The following is a 19,916-nucleotide window of genomic DNA, read 5'->3' on the forward strand; positions in this document are numbered from 1 at the left end:
GGCGGGGGGGAGGGGGGCAGCAGCACTGCCTTCCCCATTGGCTGCATGACATTTATGCTTCTGCAAAATGGAGACCAAAACACTCTGCCGAGGCAACCCCAAGAAGACCCAAAAGACTCCATCACCTTATTCCCCAGAAGACTCAATCTTTTGAGCTACAAAAGCTACCCAAGGCTCCCTTCTGCTTCCAGTTGTGGTGATAAATATATAGTAGTAAAACATAACGTCTACTGGTTTAATCAAATATTTTGAGAAATGAAAAGCTATCATCTAGAACACTGCTTCATAACCTTTTTCAGGTCATGAATTATTTTCAGACTATGATCAGAACCATGGATGTGGACTTCTCTGGTGGTCTAGTGATCAAAGAATCCAACGACCAATGCAGATGACATGGTTCATTCCCTAGTCTGAGAAGATTTCACGTGCTGCCAGAGAAACTAAGCCCACACACCACAATTACAAAGCCTGAGTGCTCCAGCTAGAGAAAGCCCACAAGCAGCAAGAAGGCCCAGCACAGCCAAATAAAGAAACATGGAAAAAAAAATAAAGAAAGAAACATGGGTGCTATTCCCAGCAAACTGACATACATGCAATTGTACATGAACTCATAGAAGATTTATGGACCCTGCAAAGGCTGTCTTCAGACTCTAGGTTAAAAAATTCTGATCCAGAGTAAGCAGAAATTACCAACTTTATCAATAATTTGATTTTAATATATAACTATATTTTAAATAAAATTATACTTCAATTTGGAGCTGAAAGTTGCAATTTGATTTATAACTGTATGGCAGTTTAATATAGGCATATAAACTCTGGATCTCAATGTTCTTGCTTGTAAACTGAAGATGATAATAATTATCTCAAGGTTACTGTATTTCCTGATATGTATCTAGTGTAGCACTTGTCACAAAAATATTTAATAAATGTTCATTTACTCATTCAAAAAAATATAGTAACCTGTTTCCTAAATTTCATCTACAGATTATAGAAAGCATTTTGACTTATCCACAAAGGCTTCACCGTTTTTCAGTGCTACTTCTCAGTAATGAGGGGGCAATGGAAAAGTAACACAAAGAATGATTTCAGTCTTCAGGATTTATTTGAGAAGACAGTGAGATGAGATCAGCTACTGGAGAACAGAGATCTCACTGGGAAAAGAAAAGCAAAACCAGCAAATATATGGAGGTTTTGTTTTTTCAGGTCAGTCAGAACAATGAGACCACTAAGACATGCATGAGGAGAGAAGTAAGGGTAGTAAGGCAGGCATTCGTTTTCTCTTTAAAGCATGCTGGAGTCCCCAGACCTGGTAAAGACACAACTGCAGGTAACAGCAGCAGTGGTGTTCCTAGCGGTCCAGTGTGTATTGAGGGGGTGGGGACTACAAACACTCAGCACCAGACTAGGGAACTGTAGCTTTCTGTTTTTAACGCGTAATAGGTTCTGCCAACTCCTGGATCCTCGGAGAACATTGTGTTTTCAAAGCAGCTGGCTTGACTTTAAAGACTTCTGGATCATAATATACAATATGCACAGGAGTCCTGAAATGGAAAAAAAGATTCAACTTCAAATAGGATGAAAGGGAAAGAGAACTAACACTCCTCAGGCATCCACTATATGTCAGGCACTGTGTTATTATCCCGTTTTGATTTTCATAAGCATCTCATAAAACAGGAAACATTGACCTCCACTATACAGATAAGGAGATGAAGGCTCAGGCAAGCCGTAAGAATGACCTGTGGTCAAATCTAGATTTGTGTCAGATTCCAAAGCCTTTCCTCTTTCCATAGAAAGCAAATTCTGGAAATTCCTCAATAATTTGGCAGTGTTAAAACAAAGCCAGACAGTTCACCAGTGAACTTGAAGAAATTATGTTTTTTTGAAGTTTCCATCCTTAACCACCAAATAAGAACTTTTCTACCAGAATAGAATCTTGAGTACCTGATCTTACTCTTCCCTTTCCTTTGTCAGTGTACAAAGAATGCGTGTCATTTCATTTGATGTTTAACTTTTTTTTTTTTTTAAGAAAAACTTATTGCAAAATTTTAAAATATTTTATTATGTAAGATTGAATATATTTCCTATTCCCTGAGCTCAAGACTACTACAACGTTTTCAATTATGCTTTCTTGATGGTGCTAGAAAAAGGGGATCAAGTATTATCCCTTGAAGGTAACGAAATGAATTGAGGTTCAGGCAAGTTGAGAGGTCTTCTGAAAATGAATAGGAATTAGAGGCAAGTTTTTCTTTAATATGTTTTCCGGTTTATTTTTAATAGTTCATACATGTACATGATGCAAAAATGTTGATAAATTACAAAAGTCTATTTAGGGAAAAATAAGTCTTCCTCCCATCCTAGCTCCCTAGGCCCCCAAAGTTACCATTGTTACCAGCTTATTATGTACTCCTCTGAGATAATATAAGTGGGGCTTCCCCCATGGCTTAGCCCATAAAGAATCTGCCTGCAATGTAGGAAATTGTAACAATTAGGTTTCTGTTCTATAATTTGTTTTCCTTAACAATATAAGTATAGATGTGTGTTAGTCGCTCAGTCCTGTCCCACTCATTGCCACCCCATGGACTGTAGCCCAACAGGCTCCTCTATCCATGGAATTCTCCAGGCAAGAATACTGGAGTGGGTAGCTATTCCCTTCTCCAGGAGATCCTCCCGACCCAGGGATCAACCCCAGGTCTCCTGCATTGCAGGCACATTCTTTATCACCTGAGCCACCAGGGAAGTCCCAACAATAGAGACAGATTATTCCCTTAATAATATAGATAAATAATCCCATATCCATAATAACAGAGTTCTATCCTAGGTCTAAAGCTCAATACTAGTCCATTAACTATTTAATTGTAGTCTTATCAACAATTCATGGTAAGAAGACCATAGATTTGCCACAACAAATGTAACAAGTGAGATGATTCTAAAAATGTATTGTTTTCCTACAATTCATTTCACTGACCTTACTAGATCAACTTTTCCCTCTCCTTAGTATCCCCAGGCTTTCCTGTCCCATCTTAGCCTTTAATTGAAATACCTTGTATTTGGGTTAGCTAGTTCTTGAATTCTGGGAGATATCTTGGAATGGATAGCAGCATAAGATACCGGCCAGAGGGCATCGCGGGGAGGTAAATAATCTTTGTGAAGAGGCTTGGCCTTAGCTAAAGCTAGTATTCGAGGGCTGGGGTGGGCCAGCAAGGCAGCGTGGGAGATCTATAGTGGAAACAAAATGACACAAAAATTTCACATCTCTCTTTCTAGGTATAGCATTTATCGAGTTACCATTATTTCTCTCCTGATTACTCTCTAACTGGCCTCTCTGTTTCCCTTCTTGCCCATACAATCCAGCCTTCATACAGCAGTTACTGAGGGCAAGAAGGTGCACTTTAACAAGTGTATTCCATGAACCAGAGAGTGTTCTCAGTGATTTGCCTGTATCATTCCCATGCAATCACCATAATAACTTGATGAGGGATGTACTTTCCAAGGCCCAAGTCAAATCATGTCACTCTCAGGGTTTAAACCTTCCAGCAGTTTTCCATTTTTCTAAGAATTAGGCTCCTTACTGTGGTCAAGAAGGCCCTACATGGTTTGCCTGCTATCCTCCATGACCCCACCTTCCTTCCATCTCTCCCTTGATCACTAAGACCCCAGCCACATAGACCCCTCTGGCCCAGCTCTTTCCATCTCAAGACCTTTGCACTTGCTAGTTCTGCTCAAAACTCTCTTTCCCCATTCTTGTCATGCCTCTTCTTCATCATTCAAGTCTCTAGACTCAAACATCACATCCTCAAGAAGCTCTTCCCTGACCATCCAAGGCATATTGGCCATTCTAATTACCCTATTTAATCTTCTTCACAGAACTTACCAACACCTGCCTTAGCTCATTTATTTTATTGTTGGGGTGTTTATTGTCTGCTTCTCCCCACCAGAATATAAGCTGCTTGAGAGATATACCTGTTTGCCCAAAGCTAGACTAGATTCTTGGAGAAGGCAATGGCAACCCACTCCAGTACTCTTGCCTGGAAAATCGCATGGATGGAGGAGCCTGGGAGGCTGCAGTCCATGGGGTCGCTAAGAGTTAGACACGACTGAGTGACTTCACTTTCACTTTTCACTTTCCTGCATTGGAGAAGGAAATGGCAAACCACTCCAGTGTTCTTGCCTGGAGAATCCCAGGGATGGGGGAGCCTGGTGGGCTGCCGTCTATGGGGTCGCATAGAGTCAGACACGACTGAAGTGACTTAGCAGCAGCAGCAGCAGCAGACTAGATTCTGGTACATAATTATTGCTGAATAAAGATATGTTGACTGACTGACTCTTTGACTCATTTTGGTCTTACTTTGGAAACCACATCTGCCAGGAGGCCTTTCTATTATGTTGCTTTATTGGTAAAATAGGAAAGATGACATATAGCTACTATTCTCTCTCTCTTAAGAGTATGATTATCTGCAGTAGTGCGTGCTCAGTTGCTCAGTCATGTCTGACTGTTTGTGACCCCATGGACTACAGCCCACCAGGCTACTCTGTCCGTGGGACTTTCCAGGCAAGAATACTAGAGTAGCTTGCCATTTCCTTCTCCAGGGGATCTTCCTGACCCAGGGATTGAACCCTCATCTCCTGCGTCTCCTGCATTGGCAAGTGGAATCTTTACCACTGAGCCACCTGGGAAGCCTCATCTACAGTGGAATCATTTTTTTAAAAGACTTTTTTTAACTCCCCAGACAATTCTAGCAATTAAAGATGGCTATAATCACATACTAAGAAAGCTGAGAATCAAGTTTTGATTTGCCCAAAGGTCGCAAGTCATTTTAGCAAACTCAAGTCACTCTCCCAAGGTTTTATTGATTCTCTAGGGAATTTCCTAATAGAATTCCACATCTAATGCTCAGATTCCTATAATGATGAAATTGGTCTGATTTCCTTTAGCAACATGATCATTAGGTATTTTTTGAAAACTCAGTTGGGATTAGAAGTCAAGTAGCCACTACAATGAATGGAGGAGAGTGTCAGGGAGGAAGAATGAGGGAAACCACTGAAGGTGTTGGGCTCTGTGCTAAACACCTGCCTTATTGATTATCACAAGTCACAACAGTCCTGAAACTGGGAACTATTATCTTGACAATCCCCTTGCTCACAATGCCATCACAACTTTAGGACTTTGGCATATGCTCTTCCCTTTACTAGAACATTCTCTTCTCTTCTCATTCACTTAGCTGACCCCTTCTCATTCAGCTCAAATAGTCCTTCATTTGAGAGGCTTTCCCTGATTACCATACACATGAAGCGTGTTCTCTAACCTCAGCCATAGTCACTCCTTTCCCATTTTCTTCATAGCACTTATCACTACTTGACATCATCTTATCTGTTTACTTTTTTTTTTTTTTTTTGGTCTCCCTCCATTATGTTCATGGGCATGGTGTCTGGCATGCAATAGAGATTCAAATCCTTATTGAATGAATAAGGCTCAAGAAGGTTATCACAACATCATAGAACTAGCAGTAGTGAGGCAGGAACCTGAACCCAGCTCTTATTGACTCCCAAATCCATGATGCTCTTCACCCTCAACCTCTCTCCATATCTTGCAGCTAGAACTTCCTTCCTGCCACAGACCACTCTTTCAAAGTTTTTGTATCCAGTGACTTTGGTCTATGCCCTACAGAGGCAAAGTAACACCTGGAAAAGAGCAGAAAGTGAGCTGAAGGATGCCAAGGTAGTGACGGCTTACAGGACGAATGGGCTTTTCACTTCTTTCTCTTTCAAAGCACAGACCCTCTATCTTGATCCGTGGATGGGCAAGGTCTACAATTCTAGGAGCTGCAATAGCAGTCAGGGTAGATGACAAAATCTTGGTTTCAATCTAGGGGAGAAAAAGAAAATAGTACTTATAAGCATCAAACTCTAAATACTGTCTCGATCATAGTTACAAAGTAGCATCTGATTGCTGGACCAGACTTCTCAGTAAATTCAACAGAAGAGATGAGAATATTGTAGTAACCCATGATTTTAGCCAAAAGGATCAATTTCCATCCTTCTGAAACTAGGTTGTATAGATTCAAACTCAGCTGTTTTGGAACTTTTAAACTAAAGATGGGGGAGAACTGAACAACAACAGTCCTAACAGTTACTATTAAAAGAGACTTAGTATGACATTCATAGAGGTAAAAGAACTTCCTACAGTGTATCCATCAGAAGTCTCTGGTGGCAAGTAACCTCAGACACTTGTAATAGTAACTTGACTTCTTTTGTGGGCATGTGTTATTTTTAAACTCTTAGAAGATTTAGAATTAACTGTCAAATAGCTAAGAAACTAAAACTCATAGAAATAACACTTTGTCTTCAGAATAAGTATGTGCAAAAATTGATGAAATTTGAACAGGGACTGTAGAATAGATGTGGTACTATATCAGGGTTAAATTTCCTGATCTTGGTAACAGTACTGTAGTTCTAAAAGGTAATATCCTATTGTTAGGAAACACAATAAAGCACTGAGGGAAAGGGGTATACAACGTCTGTAACTAACTTTCAAAAATGATTCAGGGAGGGAGTTCTCTGATGATCTAGTTAGGATTTGGCACCTTCAGTGCCGTGGCCCAGGTATGATCCCTGGTCAGGGAACTGAGATCCCAGTAGCTGTGCAGGGTGGCCGAAAAAGAAAAACATATGAACTGAAAAGTGATGCAGGGAAAAAATTAAATACACACACACCCTACACAGAGGAGAGAGAACAACAAATAAAATGGACTTTAATTTTTGCAGATTGTCAGTAAATTTGAAATTACTAGAAACAAAAACTAAGTGTATATTAAAATAAAAGTAGGCACACGTTTTAAGAGAATTTGGCCTGTAAGAATGATAACATTGCAACTGCAATTTGCAGTGTATCATGGAGTAAACTGATTTAGAAGGATGACATTCAGTTGAAATCTTAACTTTATGTCATTCTGAAACAGTCTGGGACCTGGGACCTTTTATTGCAGTGCCTGCACCTCGACAAATGCCTGCTGGAGCAACAGAATACAAAGAAAGTATAAGGGGACTAAAAAGAACTGCTTATGTGCACAGCCGGGGCAAATTATGAATAAGTAGAAGATACAAAAAGGCTAAAATTCAACTGCCACTTTGAGATATCAGGAGCAAAAGCAGGATACTATGCATGATCCCTGCACACAGCACCACCAAGGGAGTTGGCAGACCACCTAAGCCACCCTTCCTGTCATTACCTCTGTGCTCAGTCGCTCAGTTGAGTCTAACTCTTTGCAGTCCCATGGTCTGTAGCCCACCAGGCTCCTCTGTCCATGGGATTCTTCAGGCAAGGATACTGGAGTGGGTTGCCGTTTCCTCCTCCAGGGGATCTTTCCAACCCAGGGATCAAACCTGCCTCTCCTGCACTGGCAGGCAGAGTCTTTACCACCGAGCCACCTGGGAGACGTCATCTGCCCCTACCCTCACCCTGTTTAAGGGAGCAGCTCACCCCCCTCTCAGGAAGCAAGCAAGGGCACCTGATACTTGTTTTCCCTCCCCCTTGCTGCAGCACAAGTCCCAATGAAGCCTTGCCTCAATTTTTCATCTGGCCTCTTATCAATTTGTTGATTAAATAGTCCAAGAACCTGGGCCAGTATCAATTCTTACATTAAAAAAATTCAGAAAAAAAAAAGAAAAAACTTCAGGTTCACTGTGTTTTTAAGTTTAATGTATTACATTTTTAAATAAATATTTAATATTTGAGGTTTTATTACTGTAGATGGTTGACATAAAGTGACCTAAAAAGAAATCAAATTTCATATATTTAGGCTTCCCAGGTGGTGCAGTGGTAAAGAATCTGCCTGCCAGTGCAGGAGACACAAGAGATGCAAGTTCGATCCCTGGGTCGGGAAGATCCCCTGGAGAAGGAAATGGCAACCCATTCCAGTATTCTTACCTGGAAAATTCCATGGACAGAGGAGCTTGGTGGGCTGCAGTCCATGGGGTTGCAAAGGGTCAGATACGACTGAGCAAGTAAGCATGTATAAATATAAACTATTTGAATGAATTAAGTTTGTATATCAAATATTACTTAGGACTCTTAAAAGTTACTGTCAAAAACTGCTAGAATTATAAATAGAATAATAAAACTACCAAACTAAACTTAAAAGTCTAAGAAATAGATTTTCTAATTTGAAATTTTAAAAATTGGCTATTAATTACTTAAGAGCATACCTTTGCACAGTTTTTTCTTCATACAAAAACCATGCTCAAGGATACCAAAAGACTCACATCACTGGGTGTGGAAGTGTTTTTCTTAAGTGCCTATAAATTCTTTGCCACTTCTCTCATGGAGAGGTGGGGTTGCGGCCCTGCCTCCTTGAATTTGGCCAGACTTGTACGTTTATCAATCAACAGAGTATGCCTGCAGAAACATAATGTGACTTCCAAGGTGAAATCATAAGAAAAACATGGAGCTTCTACCTGATTCTCCTGGAAGGCTCACCCTTGTAACATTACAATTTAGGATATTCCTTCTCAGAATACAGCTGTCATGCTAAGAGAGGTCTAAGCCACATAGGAAGGCCATACAAAAGTGACCCTGTAAATAGTCCGAACTAAGTTTAACCTTCAAGTCATTCCAGTTGGGGGCAATACAAATAGTTGTTGTAATGGACTGAATCAGAGATCAAATTGCAAGCTATCATTTCATGGAGAAAGCAAGGGAGTTCCAGAAAAACATCTGCTTTATTGACTACACTAAAGCCTTTGACTGTGTGGATCACATTAAACTGTGGAAAATTATTCAAGAGATAGGAATACCAGACCACGTTACCTGTCTCCTGAGAAACCTGTATGTGGATCAAGAACTGGACATGGAACAACTGACTGTTTCAAAATTGGGAAAGGAGTATGACAAGGCTGTATATTGTTACCCTGCTTATTTAACTTCTATACAGGGTATATCATGCGAAATGCCTGGCTGGATGAATCCCAAGCTGGAATCAAGATTGCTAGGAGAAATATCAACACCCTTAGATATGCAGATGAGACCACTCTAATGGGAGAAAGTGAAGGGGAACTAAAGAGCTTCTTGATGAAGGTGAAAGAGGAGAGTGAAAAAAATAGCTTAAAGGCAAACATTTCAAAAACGAAGATCATGGCATCTGGTCCTATCACTTCATGGCAAATAGATGGAAAAAAAGTGGAAACAATGTCACATTTCATTTTCTTGGGCTCCACAATCACTGCAGATGGTGACTGTAGCCATGAAATTAAAAGGCACTTGCTCCTTGGAAGAAAAGTTATGACAAATCTAGACAGCATATCAAAAAGCACAGACATTACTTTGCTAACAAAGGTCCATCTATTCAAAGCTATGGTTTTTCCAGTGGTCATATATGGCTGTGAGAGCTGGACCATAAAAAAGGTTGAGTGCTGAAGAATTGATGCTTTCAAATTGTGCTGGAGAAGACTCGAGAGTCCCTTGGACTTCAAGGAGATCAAACAAGTCAAAGGAAATCAACTCTGAATATTCACTGAAAGGACTGATGCTGAAGTTCTAAATACTTTGGCCACCTCATGCAAAGAGCCGACTCATTGGAAAAGATCCTGATGCTGGGAAAGACTGAAGGCAAAAGGAGAAGGGTGCAGTAGAGGATGTGATGGTCAGATAGCATCACTGACTCAATGGACATGAATCTGAGCAAACTCCAGGAGATAGTGGAGGACAGAGGTGCCTGTTTGACTGCAGTCCATGGGGTTGCAAAGAGCTAGACAGGACTTACCAACTGAATAACAACAATGGACTGAATGTTTATATCCACCCCCTCAACACCCCTCCAACCTCCAGCCAAATTCCTATGTTAAAATCCTAACCCCCAATGCAATGGCACTAGAGGTGGGGCCTTTGATAATTAGGTTTAGATAAGGTCGTGAGGGTGGAACCTCCATAAAGAGATTAGTGTGCTTATGAGAAAAGGGAGGGAGATCAGAACTCTCTCTGTTTACATACAAAGCATAGGTCGTGGGACACATATCGGGAGGATGGCTGTTACAACCCAGAAGAGGGTCCTCATTAAGAAAAGAATCTAAGGGCACCTTGATCTTGGATTACTCAGCTTCCAGAATTGTGAGAAAGAAATGTCTGTTGTTTAAGCCACCCAGTCTCCGGTATTTTGTTAATACCATAGGCCAAGCAAGGCAGATATGGAGCTTTCAGTTGATTTCAGCTGCCTACCATTTGAGACACCCAAGCCATTAGAAATCTCCCAGTTGAGGCTCCAGACATCATGGAGCAGAGACAAGTCATACCTGCTTCCCTATCAGAGCTGCTGACTCATAAAATCCTTGAGCAGAGTGGGCTTCCCTGGTGACTCAGGGGTAAAGAATCCGCCTGCCAACATAGAACACAACTCTGCAACTAGAAAAAGCCTGAGCAGCAACAAAGACCCAGCACAGCCACAAATAAATACATTTTAAAAAATTTATTTTGAATCTTTGAGCGTAACAAAATAACTGTGTTTTACATCACTATGTTTGGGCGTGTGTTAGTGTGTTAGTTGCTCAGTTGTGTCCGACTCTTGTGACCCTGTAGACTGTAGCCCGCCAGACTCCTCTGTCCATGGGATTTTCCAGGCAAGAATACTGGAGTGGGTTGCCATTTCCTTCTGCAGGTGATCTTCCCAACCCAGGAACTGAATCTAGGTCTCCTGCATTGCAGGCAGATTCTGAGGTGTGGTTTGGTATAAAGCAACAGACAACCAGATCAGAATTTAAGGATGCGTCCTCTGTTCAGGCATACTGTGTTTTGTTGCACTTTGCAAATACTGTCCTTTATTTTTTTTTTAAATTAAAGGCTTGTGGCAACTCTGCACCAAGCAAGTTTATAGGCACCATTCCCCCAAAAGCATCTGTGTGTGATTTGAATCTGTGTGTCAGACTTGGGTAATTCTCATAACATTTCAAACTTTTTCATTACTGTTATATTATGCTGATCTGTGATCAGTGATCTTTGACTTTAATATTGCAAAAAGATTATGACTCACTGAAGGCTCAGATTATGGTTAAGAATTTTTAGCAGTAAAATATTTTTTAATGAAGGTATATACATTGGGTTTTTAGACATAATGCTATTGCATATTTAATAGACTACAGTAGGATAAACATAACTTTTATATGCTCTGGGAAACAAAAATATTGATATGACTTGTCTTATTGCAATATTTGCATTATTGGGGTGGTCTAGAACTGAACCCAAAATATCTCCAAAGTATACCTATATTAGTTCTAGACTATCTGGAATTTGTTCTCTGAGCAGATTAGATTTAAAGCTATTAATGATCCTATTGCCAGGGGTCAAAAAAAAAAAAAAGACATTAGTAGTCCATGGCATGCACTGACAAACAGAAAGCAACATTTGGGTAACCAAGCAGCTGCTGACAGAAATCTTTTAAATGAAATAAAGAAGTATATGGGGTTGGTTTATTGCCTCTAAGTGCACTGGAGAAATTGAGAAAATAATCATCAGCTCAGGGCTTTAAATTCCCACTTGAAGGTGTAGTTAAGAGACTGGAAAAGTTTTTGTGACTTAACCAAAATAAATCCTTATCTCCTATGGTCACAGGACTGAAAATACTGAAAACCAAACTCAAAATCTACTTCTGTGAATAGGTGTAGTTCAGTGCAAATTTAATTCCCAAACTTATATCATCTTCTATATTAAAGTTAGGGCAATGATTGAGAAGGAATTGGACCTTGAAAATTGGAGTTGAAACATAAGGGTACATTCCAGTGAAGCTGGGTACCCTTGAGTATCCTGAGCCTTCCTCCGTTGTCTGAAGAGGTGAGACTCTCCTAGACTGAAGAATCTGAAATGGCCACTGAAGCATTTTCCAAGGAACTGCTGATTTGCCTCTTCTCTCTCTTATTTCTCCTAGATTTATGATCAGACCCAAGTCCCAGCTGCTATGACAGTCTTCCATAGACTTCTCATCAGCTCCCATAATTTCTTAAGGTTAATTAAACATAATACTCATTGTCAATCTGCTTCTCACATAAAATCCTGACTTATATATTAGCCCAGGGGAAACAGAAAAGTTCATTTGATGAGAGGGGAAAATAAACAGGAAGAAAAGAAAAATACCCATGTAGAAATAAGAGGGAAGCACATTATAGTTACAGTCAGGTTACAAACTCTATAGGAACTGTTTCTTTCACATAGACCCACTTACACTTTTTGGAGGAACATAGTTTGGATTTGTGGCTTTGGCTATTGAGAGTCGTAATATCCGAGGAGAAGGATCAGAGAATTGAAGAGAATCTCTTATTAAGTAATCACTGAAGGGTCTATAGGCAAATGGAACATGAAATATTATAATCACTGGAAAAACCATAACTCCATTCTTCATTGCTATAATTAACCTCCAATCAATTATATATATATATTGTTTCTATCTCAGGAGCATCTTTTCCCAAAATCATTCATGCTCTTTCTATTAGATTGGTGTTTCTCAAAGTTGTTTTACTATGATCCACAGTACCAAGTACATTTTATATTATAATATAGTATATTAAATTTGCGTATCTGAAACTAAATGATCATGAAATGATGCTTTCCCTAGGCAATATATTCTGATTTTTTTAAATTTCATTTGATTTCATTAAAAAAATAATTGGAATTGGTTTCATGATCCACTGATAGGTTGAGACTTGCAGTTTAAAAAACACTTCACTTTGTAAAGTAAAAAAAAATAAATTAAATTAAAAAAAAAGATTAAAAAAAACCCAAAACACTTCACTGTCTACCAAAACCTCATATTAAAACCCTGAGATAAAAATTCCAGTCACTATTGAGAACCTTCTGTGGTAGGCTCCTCTGCAGTGCAGTCTGAGAGTACTGGCCGTAACTCCCAGCAACCTGGTCGATTATCATAGTGGTTTCCCTATGTATGCCTTTTCCAGAACACAGATCTGTGAAGCAACAAACCTACAAACACAGTATGGAAAAAGTTTTCCTCAAATAAATACAATTGCCCTCTAGGATTAGTCTGATAGATTTAAAAGCTGAAATATTGTTAGCATATCATAGAATTTACCCTTTTGAAATGTACAATTCAGTGCTTTCTGGAACATTCACAAAATTGTGCAATCATCACCACTACCTAAATTCAGGATGTTTTCAATGCTCTAAAGAGAAATCCCATAGCTATTAACAGTCCTTCCCCATTACTCCATTTATCATCCCTAGAACTAGTAATCTACTTTCTGTCTCTATGGATCTGCCTATTCTAGAAATTTCAAAGAAATGAAATCATACAAATATGTTGCTTATTGTGTGTGGTTTACTCTACTCTGCATATTTTCAAAAATCATGTATCAATCGTTGTTTCCTTTAGGGCTGAATCACATCACATTATATGGACTTGCCGTATTGTGTTTATTCATGCATCCACTGATGAACATTTGAGTTGCCTCCACTTTTTGGCTACTTTGGAATGCTGCTGTGAATAACCATGTACAAGTGTTTGTGTGACCATGTTTTCAACTCTCTTCGGTGCATGCCTAGGAGTAGCGTTGCTGATCATACAATAATTCTATGTTTAACATTTTGAGGACCTGGAAAACTATTTTCCACCCAAGCTTCACCATTTTACATTCCCACCAGCAATGTATGAAGGTTTCAATTTCTCCAATTCAAGTTATTTTATGTATATTAATTATTATTGACACTCTAGAGGTGTGAAGTAGAATCTCATGGTTTTCATGTGTGTTTCCAAGATGATTAATGATATTTAGCATTTCTCATGTGCATTTTGGTTTATTGTATATTTTCTCTGGAGAAATCTCTATTCAAGTCCCTTGCCTATTTTTTAAATTGGGTTGTCTTTTTTGTATAATTTTACTCCTTGGAAGGAAAGTTATGACCAACCTAGATAGCATGTTAAAAAGCAGAGACATTACTTTGCCAACAAAGGTCCGTCTAGTCAAGGCTATGGTTTTTCCAGTGGTCATGTATGGATGTGAGAGTTGGACTGTGAAGAAAGCTGAGCATCGAAGAATTGATGCTTTTGAACTGTGGTGTTGGAGAAGACTCTTGAGAGGCCCTTGGACTGCAAGGAGGTCCTACCAGTCCATCCTAAAGGAGATTAGTCCTGGGTGTTCACTGGAAGGACTGATGCTAAAGCTGAAACTCCAATACTTTGGCCACCTCATGCGAAGAGTTGACTCATTGGAAAAGACTCTGATACTGGGAGGGATTGGGGGCAGGAGGAGAAAGGGACGACAGAGGATGAGATGGCTGGATGGCATCACCGACTCGATGGACATGAGTTTGAGTAGACTCTGGGAGTTGGTGATGGACAGGGAAGTCTGGCATGCTGCAATTCATGGGGTCGCAAAGAGTCGGACATGACTGAGCGACTAAACTGAACTGAACTGAAGAATTATTTATATATAATTCTGAATACTAGTCCCTTATACAATCTGCAAATATTTTCTCCCAATGTATGAGTTGTCTTCTCATTCCGTTGAGAGTGCCCTTTGATGCAAAAAAAGTTTTTACTTTTGATGAAGTCCAATTTATTATATTTTTTTTGTCACATGTGTTTCTGGGGTCATATCTAAGAAGCCACTGCTTAGTTATAGAGATATATGCCTATGTTTTCTTCTAAGAGTTTTACAATTTTTGCTCTTATATTTAGGTCTGTGATTCATTTTGAATTAATTTTTATGCTTGGTGTGAAGTAGGGGTCATTTGCAAAAGAATGAAGTTGGACCCGTACTTCACACCAAACATACAAGGAATGAAAAGCCCGGTTATTATGCTTCCCTGATAGCTCAGTTGGTAAAGAATCCTTCTGCAATGAAGGAGACCCTGGTTCAATTCCTGGGTTGGGAAGATCCCCTGGAGAAGGGATAAGCTACCCACTCCGATATTCTTGGACTTCCCTTGTGGCTTAGCTAGTAAAGAATCCACCTGCAATGCAGGAGACCTGGGTTCAATCCCTGGGTTCGGAAGATCCCCTGCAGAAGAGAAAGGCTACCCACTCCAGTATTCTGGCCTAGAGAATTCCAGACTGTATAGTCCATGGGGTAGCAAAGAGTCAGACACGACTGAGTGACTTTAAAAAAAAAAAGTCAGTTATCATAGCACCACTTGTTTAAACGACTATTGGTCTTCAATTAAATTTTCCTGGCATCCTTGTCAAAAATCAATTGACATAAACATAAAGGTTTATTTCTGGACTCTCAATTCTTTTCCATTGATCTGTATGTCTTTTGATCTTTCCATTGATCTATATCTTTATGCCAGTAACACACTGTTTTGATTATTGCAGATTTTTAGCAACTTTTTGGAGAAGGCAATGGCAACCCATTCCATTACTCTTGCCTGGAAAACCCCATGGATGGAGGAGCCTTGTAGGCTGCAGTCCATGGAGTCGCTAAGAGTCAGATACAGCTGTGAGATTTCACTTTCATTTTTCACTTTTGTTAATTGGAGAAGGCAGTGGCAACCCACTCCAGCGTTCTTTACTGGAAAATCCCAGGGACCGGGAAGCCTGGTGGGCTGCTGTCTATGGGGTTGCACAGAGTCGGACATGACTGAAGCGACTTAGCAGCAGCAGCAAGTTTTCAAATCAGAAGCTGTAAGTCTTACAACTTTGCTCTTCTTTTTCAAGACTGTTTATTTGCTACTCTAGGTTTCTTGCATTTATATATGAATTTTAGAATCACCTTGTCAATTTCTAGGACTTCCCTGGTGGCTCAGACGGTAAAGTGTCTGCCTACAATGCGGGAGAGCCGGGTTCAATCCCTGGGTCAGGAAGAACCTCTGAAGAAGGAAATGGCAACCCACTTCAGTACTCTTGCCTGGAATATCCCATGGACAGAGGAGCATGATAGACTCCTACAGTCCATGGGGTCGAAAAAGATAGCTAGAATTTTAATAGGTATTGAACTGAATCTGTAGATCAATTTGGTGAAAATTGTCATCATAACAAAATCAAGACTTCCAATCTATGAACAAAGAATATCTTTCCATGTGTTTAAATTTTCTTTCAACAGTGTTTGTCATTTCCTGTGTACATATATTATACTTCTTTTGTTAAGTTTATTCCTAAGTATTTTGTTTTTATTTTTAATTATAGTAAAATACATACAATGTAAAATTTACCATCTTAATCCTTTTAAAGTTTATAATACAGTAGTGTTAAATGCATTCACATTGTTGTGAAACCAACCTCCAGAACAATTTTCATCTTGCAGATCTCTAAATCCACTAAATGACTCCTCATTCTTCCCACCACCTGGTCCTTCACCATCACCATCCTACTTTCTGTATATGAATTTGACTGCAGTTGGTACTGTGTATAAGTGGATTCATACAGTATTATGTGTGTGTGATTGGCGTATTTAGTTTAGCATAATATCCTCAAGGTTCATCCCTGTTGTACCATGTGTCAGAATTTCCTTCCTTTTCAAGGCTGAGTAATATTCCATTGCATGTATTCTTATTCCATTGCATGTATGATTTTTGTATATTGATCTTGGATTCTGTGCCTCCTTGAATTCATTTATTCAACCCACTCCAGTATTCTGGCCTGGGAAATCCCATGGACAGAGGAGGTGGCTACAGTCCATGGGATTGTGCATCAAACACAACTTGGTGACTACACTAATTTTTTTTTTTTTTGGACAAAGCTGCAAGGCTTTATTGAATTTTTTGTTTCAAACTTTTTAAATGTTATAGTAGTTTCAGAGGCAATATTGAGAGAATTTTAAGAGCCACATTTTCAACACAAGAACAGCCTGCATGGTTAGTTTGTCTTCATTCAAATCTGCAGTTTTCCTTCACCCGCTTCCGGCATTTTTATGGGCTCTAGATTTGGCACTCCCTTCCCCTCGACATCAGGGCCATCTCCATGCTCAGAACCGGTCTTTGGCTCAGCCAGTTCCTGTTGAGAAGCCTCCAGGGAAGGCCCTGGAGATGCAGATGCTCCTTCATCCTTTCTCTCTTGACCAGGTGTAATGCCCTTTCCTTCAATTGGTAGCTCCTCTGCAGGTTCCTCAACCTCGATAAGTGCCTGGGGATATGCACGACCAAAACCTCTTCCTTTAGGCCTGTATGTTGACTTTATTCTTCGACTCATATTTCCCACTGGTTAGTCTCAGCCAAATAGAAAGAAGCAAAAGCTATGATGCGAGCTGCAGAGCTCGACACGCAAATCACGTTACACACGCTGCACCGCAAGGGCTACACTAATATTTTTATGTGGATTTCCTGAGATTTTCTGTAAATAAGATCATGTCATGTATGAGCAGAGAGTTTTACTTCTTCCTTTCCAACCTTTCTTTTTCTTGCCTCATTGCTCTGACTTCCATCTGTAGTATGATGTTGAATGGCAGCTTTTCTGGTGGCTCAGTGGTAAAGAACCCACCTGCCAATGCAGGAAACATGGGTTCAATCCCTAGATTGGGAAGATACCCTGGAGTAGGAAATGGCAACCCACTCCAGTATTCTTGCCTGGTAAATCCCAGGGCCAGATAAGTCCTAGCAGGCTACAGTCCATGGCGTTGCAAAAGAGTCAGACACAACTTAGTGACTGAGCATGCACACATGATGTTGAATAAAAATGTAAGAGCTGATGTTCTTGTCTTACTCCTGATCTCAGGGTAAAAGCATTCAGTCTTTCACCATTAATTACAATGTTAGCTGTGGGTTTTTGAAGATGCCCTTTATCAAGTTGAAGAAATTCACTTTGATACCTAGTTTGTTGAGTATGCTGCTGCTGCTGCTGCTAAGTCGCTTCAGTCGTGTCCGACTCTGTGTGACCCCATAGACGGCAGCCCACCAGGCTCCCCCGTCCCTGGGATTCTCCAGGCAAGAACATTGGAGTGGGTTGCCACTGCCTTCTCCAATGCAGGAAAGTGAAAAGTGAAAGTGAAGTCACTCAGTCGTGTCCAACTCTTAGTGACCCCGTGGACTGCAGCCTACCAGGCTCCTCCATCCATGGGATTTTCCAGGCAAGAGTACTGGAGTGGGGTGCCATTGCCTTCTCCATTGTTGAGTATGATGTGTGTTAAATTTTAAGTTCTTTTTTTTGAGTCTATTCAGGTAATCATGCTCAGTTCAGTTCAGTTCAGTTGCTCAGTCATGTCCGACTCTTTTCGACTCCACGGACTGCAGCATGCCAGGCTCCCTGTACATTACCGGAGCTTGCTCAAATTCATGTCCATCAAGTCGGTGATGCCATCCAACCATCTCATCTTCTGTCGTCCCCTTCTCCTCCTACCTTTAATCTTTCCTAGCATCAGGATCTTTTCCAATGAGTCAGTTCCTCCCATCAGGTGGCCAAAGTACTGGAGTTTCAGCTTCAGCATCAGTCCTTCCAATGAACACCCAGGACTGGTTTTCTTTAGGATTGACTGGTTTGATCTCCATTTAGTCCAAGGGACTCTCAAGGGTCTTCTTCAACATCACAGTTCAAAAACATCAATTCTTCAGCGTTCAGCTTTCTTTATAGTCTAGTTCTCACATCCATACATGACTACTGGAAAAACCATAGCTTTGACTAGATGGACCTTTGTTGGCAAAGTAATGTCTCTGCTTTTTGATATGCTGTCTAGGTTGGTCATTGCTTTTCTTCCAAGGAGCAAGTGTCTTTTATTTTCAAGGCTGCAGTCACTATCTGCAGTGATTTTGGAGCCCAAGAAAAGAAAGTGTCAGTTTCCGTTGTTTCCCCAACTATTTGCCATGAAGTGATGGGACTAGATGCCATGATCTTAGTTTTTTGAATGTTGAGTTTTAGGCCAGATTTTCACTCTCCTTTTTCACTTTCATCAAGAGGCTCTTTAGATCCTCTTCACTTTATGCCATTAGGTGGTATCATCTGTATATTTGAAGTTATTGATATTTCTCCCAGAAATCTTGATTCCAGCTTGTGCTTCATTCAGCCCAGCATTCTGCATGATGTACTCTGCATATAAGTTAAATAAGCAGGGTGATAATATGCAATCTTGTTGTACTCCTTTCCCAATTTGGAACCAGTCCGTTGTTCCATGTCTGGTTCTAACTGTTGCTTCTTGACCTGCAAATAGATTTCTTAGGAGGCAGATAAGGTGGTCTGGTATTCCTCATCTCTTGAAGAAGGTTTTTTGTTCTATTTGGTGTACTACATTGATTTCAGAATGCTGAACTCAATATATTCTTGTATTGCTGGAATAAATCCAACTTTGTCATGGTGTATAATTGTTTTTATATGTTGTTAGATTTGTTTTCCCAGTATTCTGGTGTGGACTGCTGCATGTATATTTAGACTTGGTTTGGTAGTATTTTGGTATGAACTGTTACATACATACTCATAAGAGATATTTCTGTCATTTTGTTCTCTTGTAATGACCTTTCCTGGTTTTGGTATCAGGAATAATATGGAGCTCATGACCTAGTTTTTGGAGGAAACTGAAGGATTGGTGTTAGTTCTTCTCTACACATATCACTAAATTTATCAATGAAAGCATCTGTTCCTGAGCTGTTCATAGGAAGTTTTTAAAAATTATTAATTAAATCTCTTTACTTATTATGAGTCTTTTGAGATTTTCTATTATTCAGTTAAGTTTCAGTAGTTTGTCTTTCTAGGAATTTGTCCGTTTCATTTATGTTATCTAATCTGTTGACCTTATAATTTCTCAGAGTAATCCCTTATAATCCTTTTTTATCTCTATAAGATCAATAGTAGTAACTCTTCTTTTGCATATGATTCCTTAGAATGGTCCCTTCTTTCTCTCATGGTGGTTTAGTTGCTAAGTTGTGTCTGACTCTTTGCAACCCCATGGACCATAGCCCACCAGGCTCCTCTGTCCTTGGGATTTTTCAGGCAAGAATACTGGAGTGGGTTGCAATATCCTTCTCCAGGGGATCTTCCCCACCCTGGGATTGAACTTGGGTCTCC

The 19,916-nt window shown here is 39.9% G+C and overlaps 1 protein-coding gene across 1 annotated transcript in view; it reads right to left on the reverse strand.

Moving 5' to 3' along the window:
* Window positions 1-1,426: 1,426 nt before the first annotated feature.
* Window positions 1,427-19,916, reverse strand: part of THEGL (theg spermatid protein-like) — a 41,695-nt gene continuing 23,205 nt past the window's right edge. Inside the window, exons 6-9 of the mRNA XM_010859648.1 lie at window positions 12,201-12,315; window positions 5,732-5,863; window positions 3,041-3,216; window positions 1,427-1,541 (exon numbers count right to left, since the gene is read on the reverse strand). Coding sequence (XP_010857950.1) covers window positions 1,427-1,541; window positions 3,041-3,216; window positions 5,732-5,863; window positions 12,201-12,315 — 538 coding nt within the window. The remainder of the gene's footprint in view (window positions 1,542-3,040; window positions 3,217-5,731; window positions 5,864-12,200; window positions 12,316-19,916) is intronic.

The sequence above is a fragment of the Bison bison genome, unplaced genomic scaffold, assembly GCF_000754665.1.
Source record: "Bison bison bison isolate TAMUID 2011002044 unplaced genomic scaffold, Bison_UMD1.0 scf7180017864458, whole genome shotgun sequence".
NCBI classification, from domain to species: domain Eukaryota; kingdom Metazoa; phylum Chordata; class Mammalia; order Artiodactyla; family Bovidae; genus Bison; species Bison bison.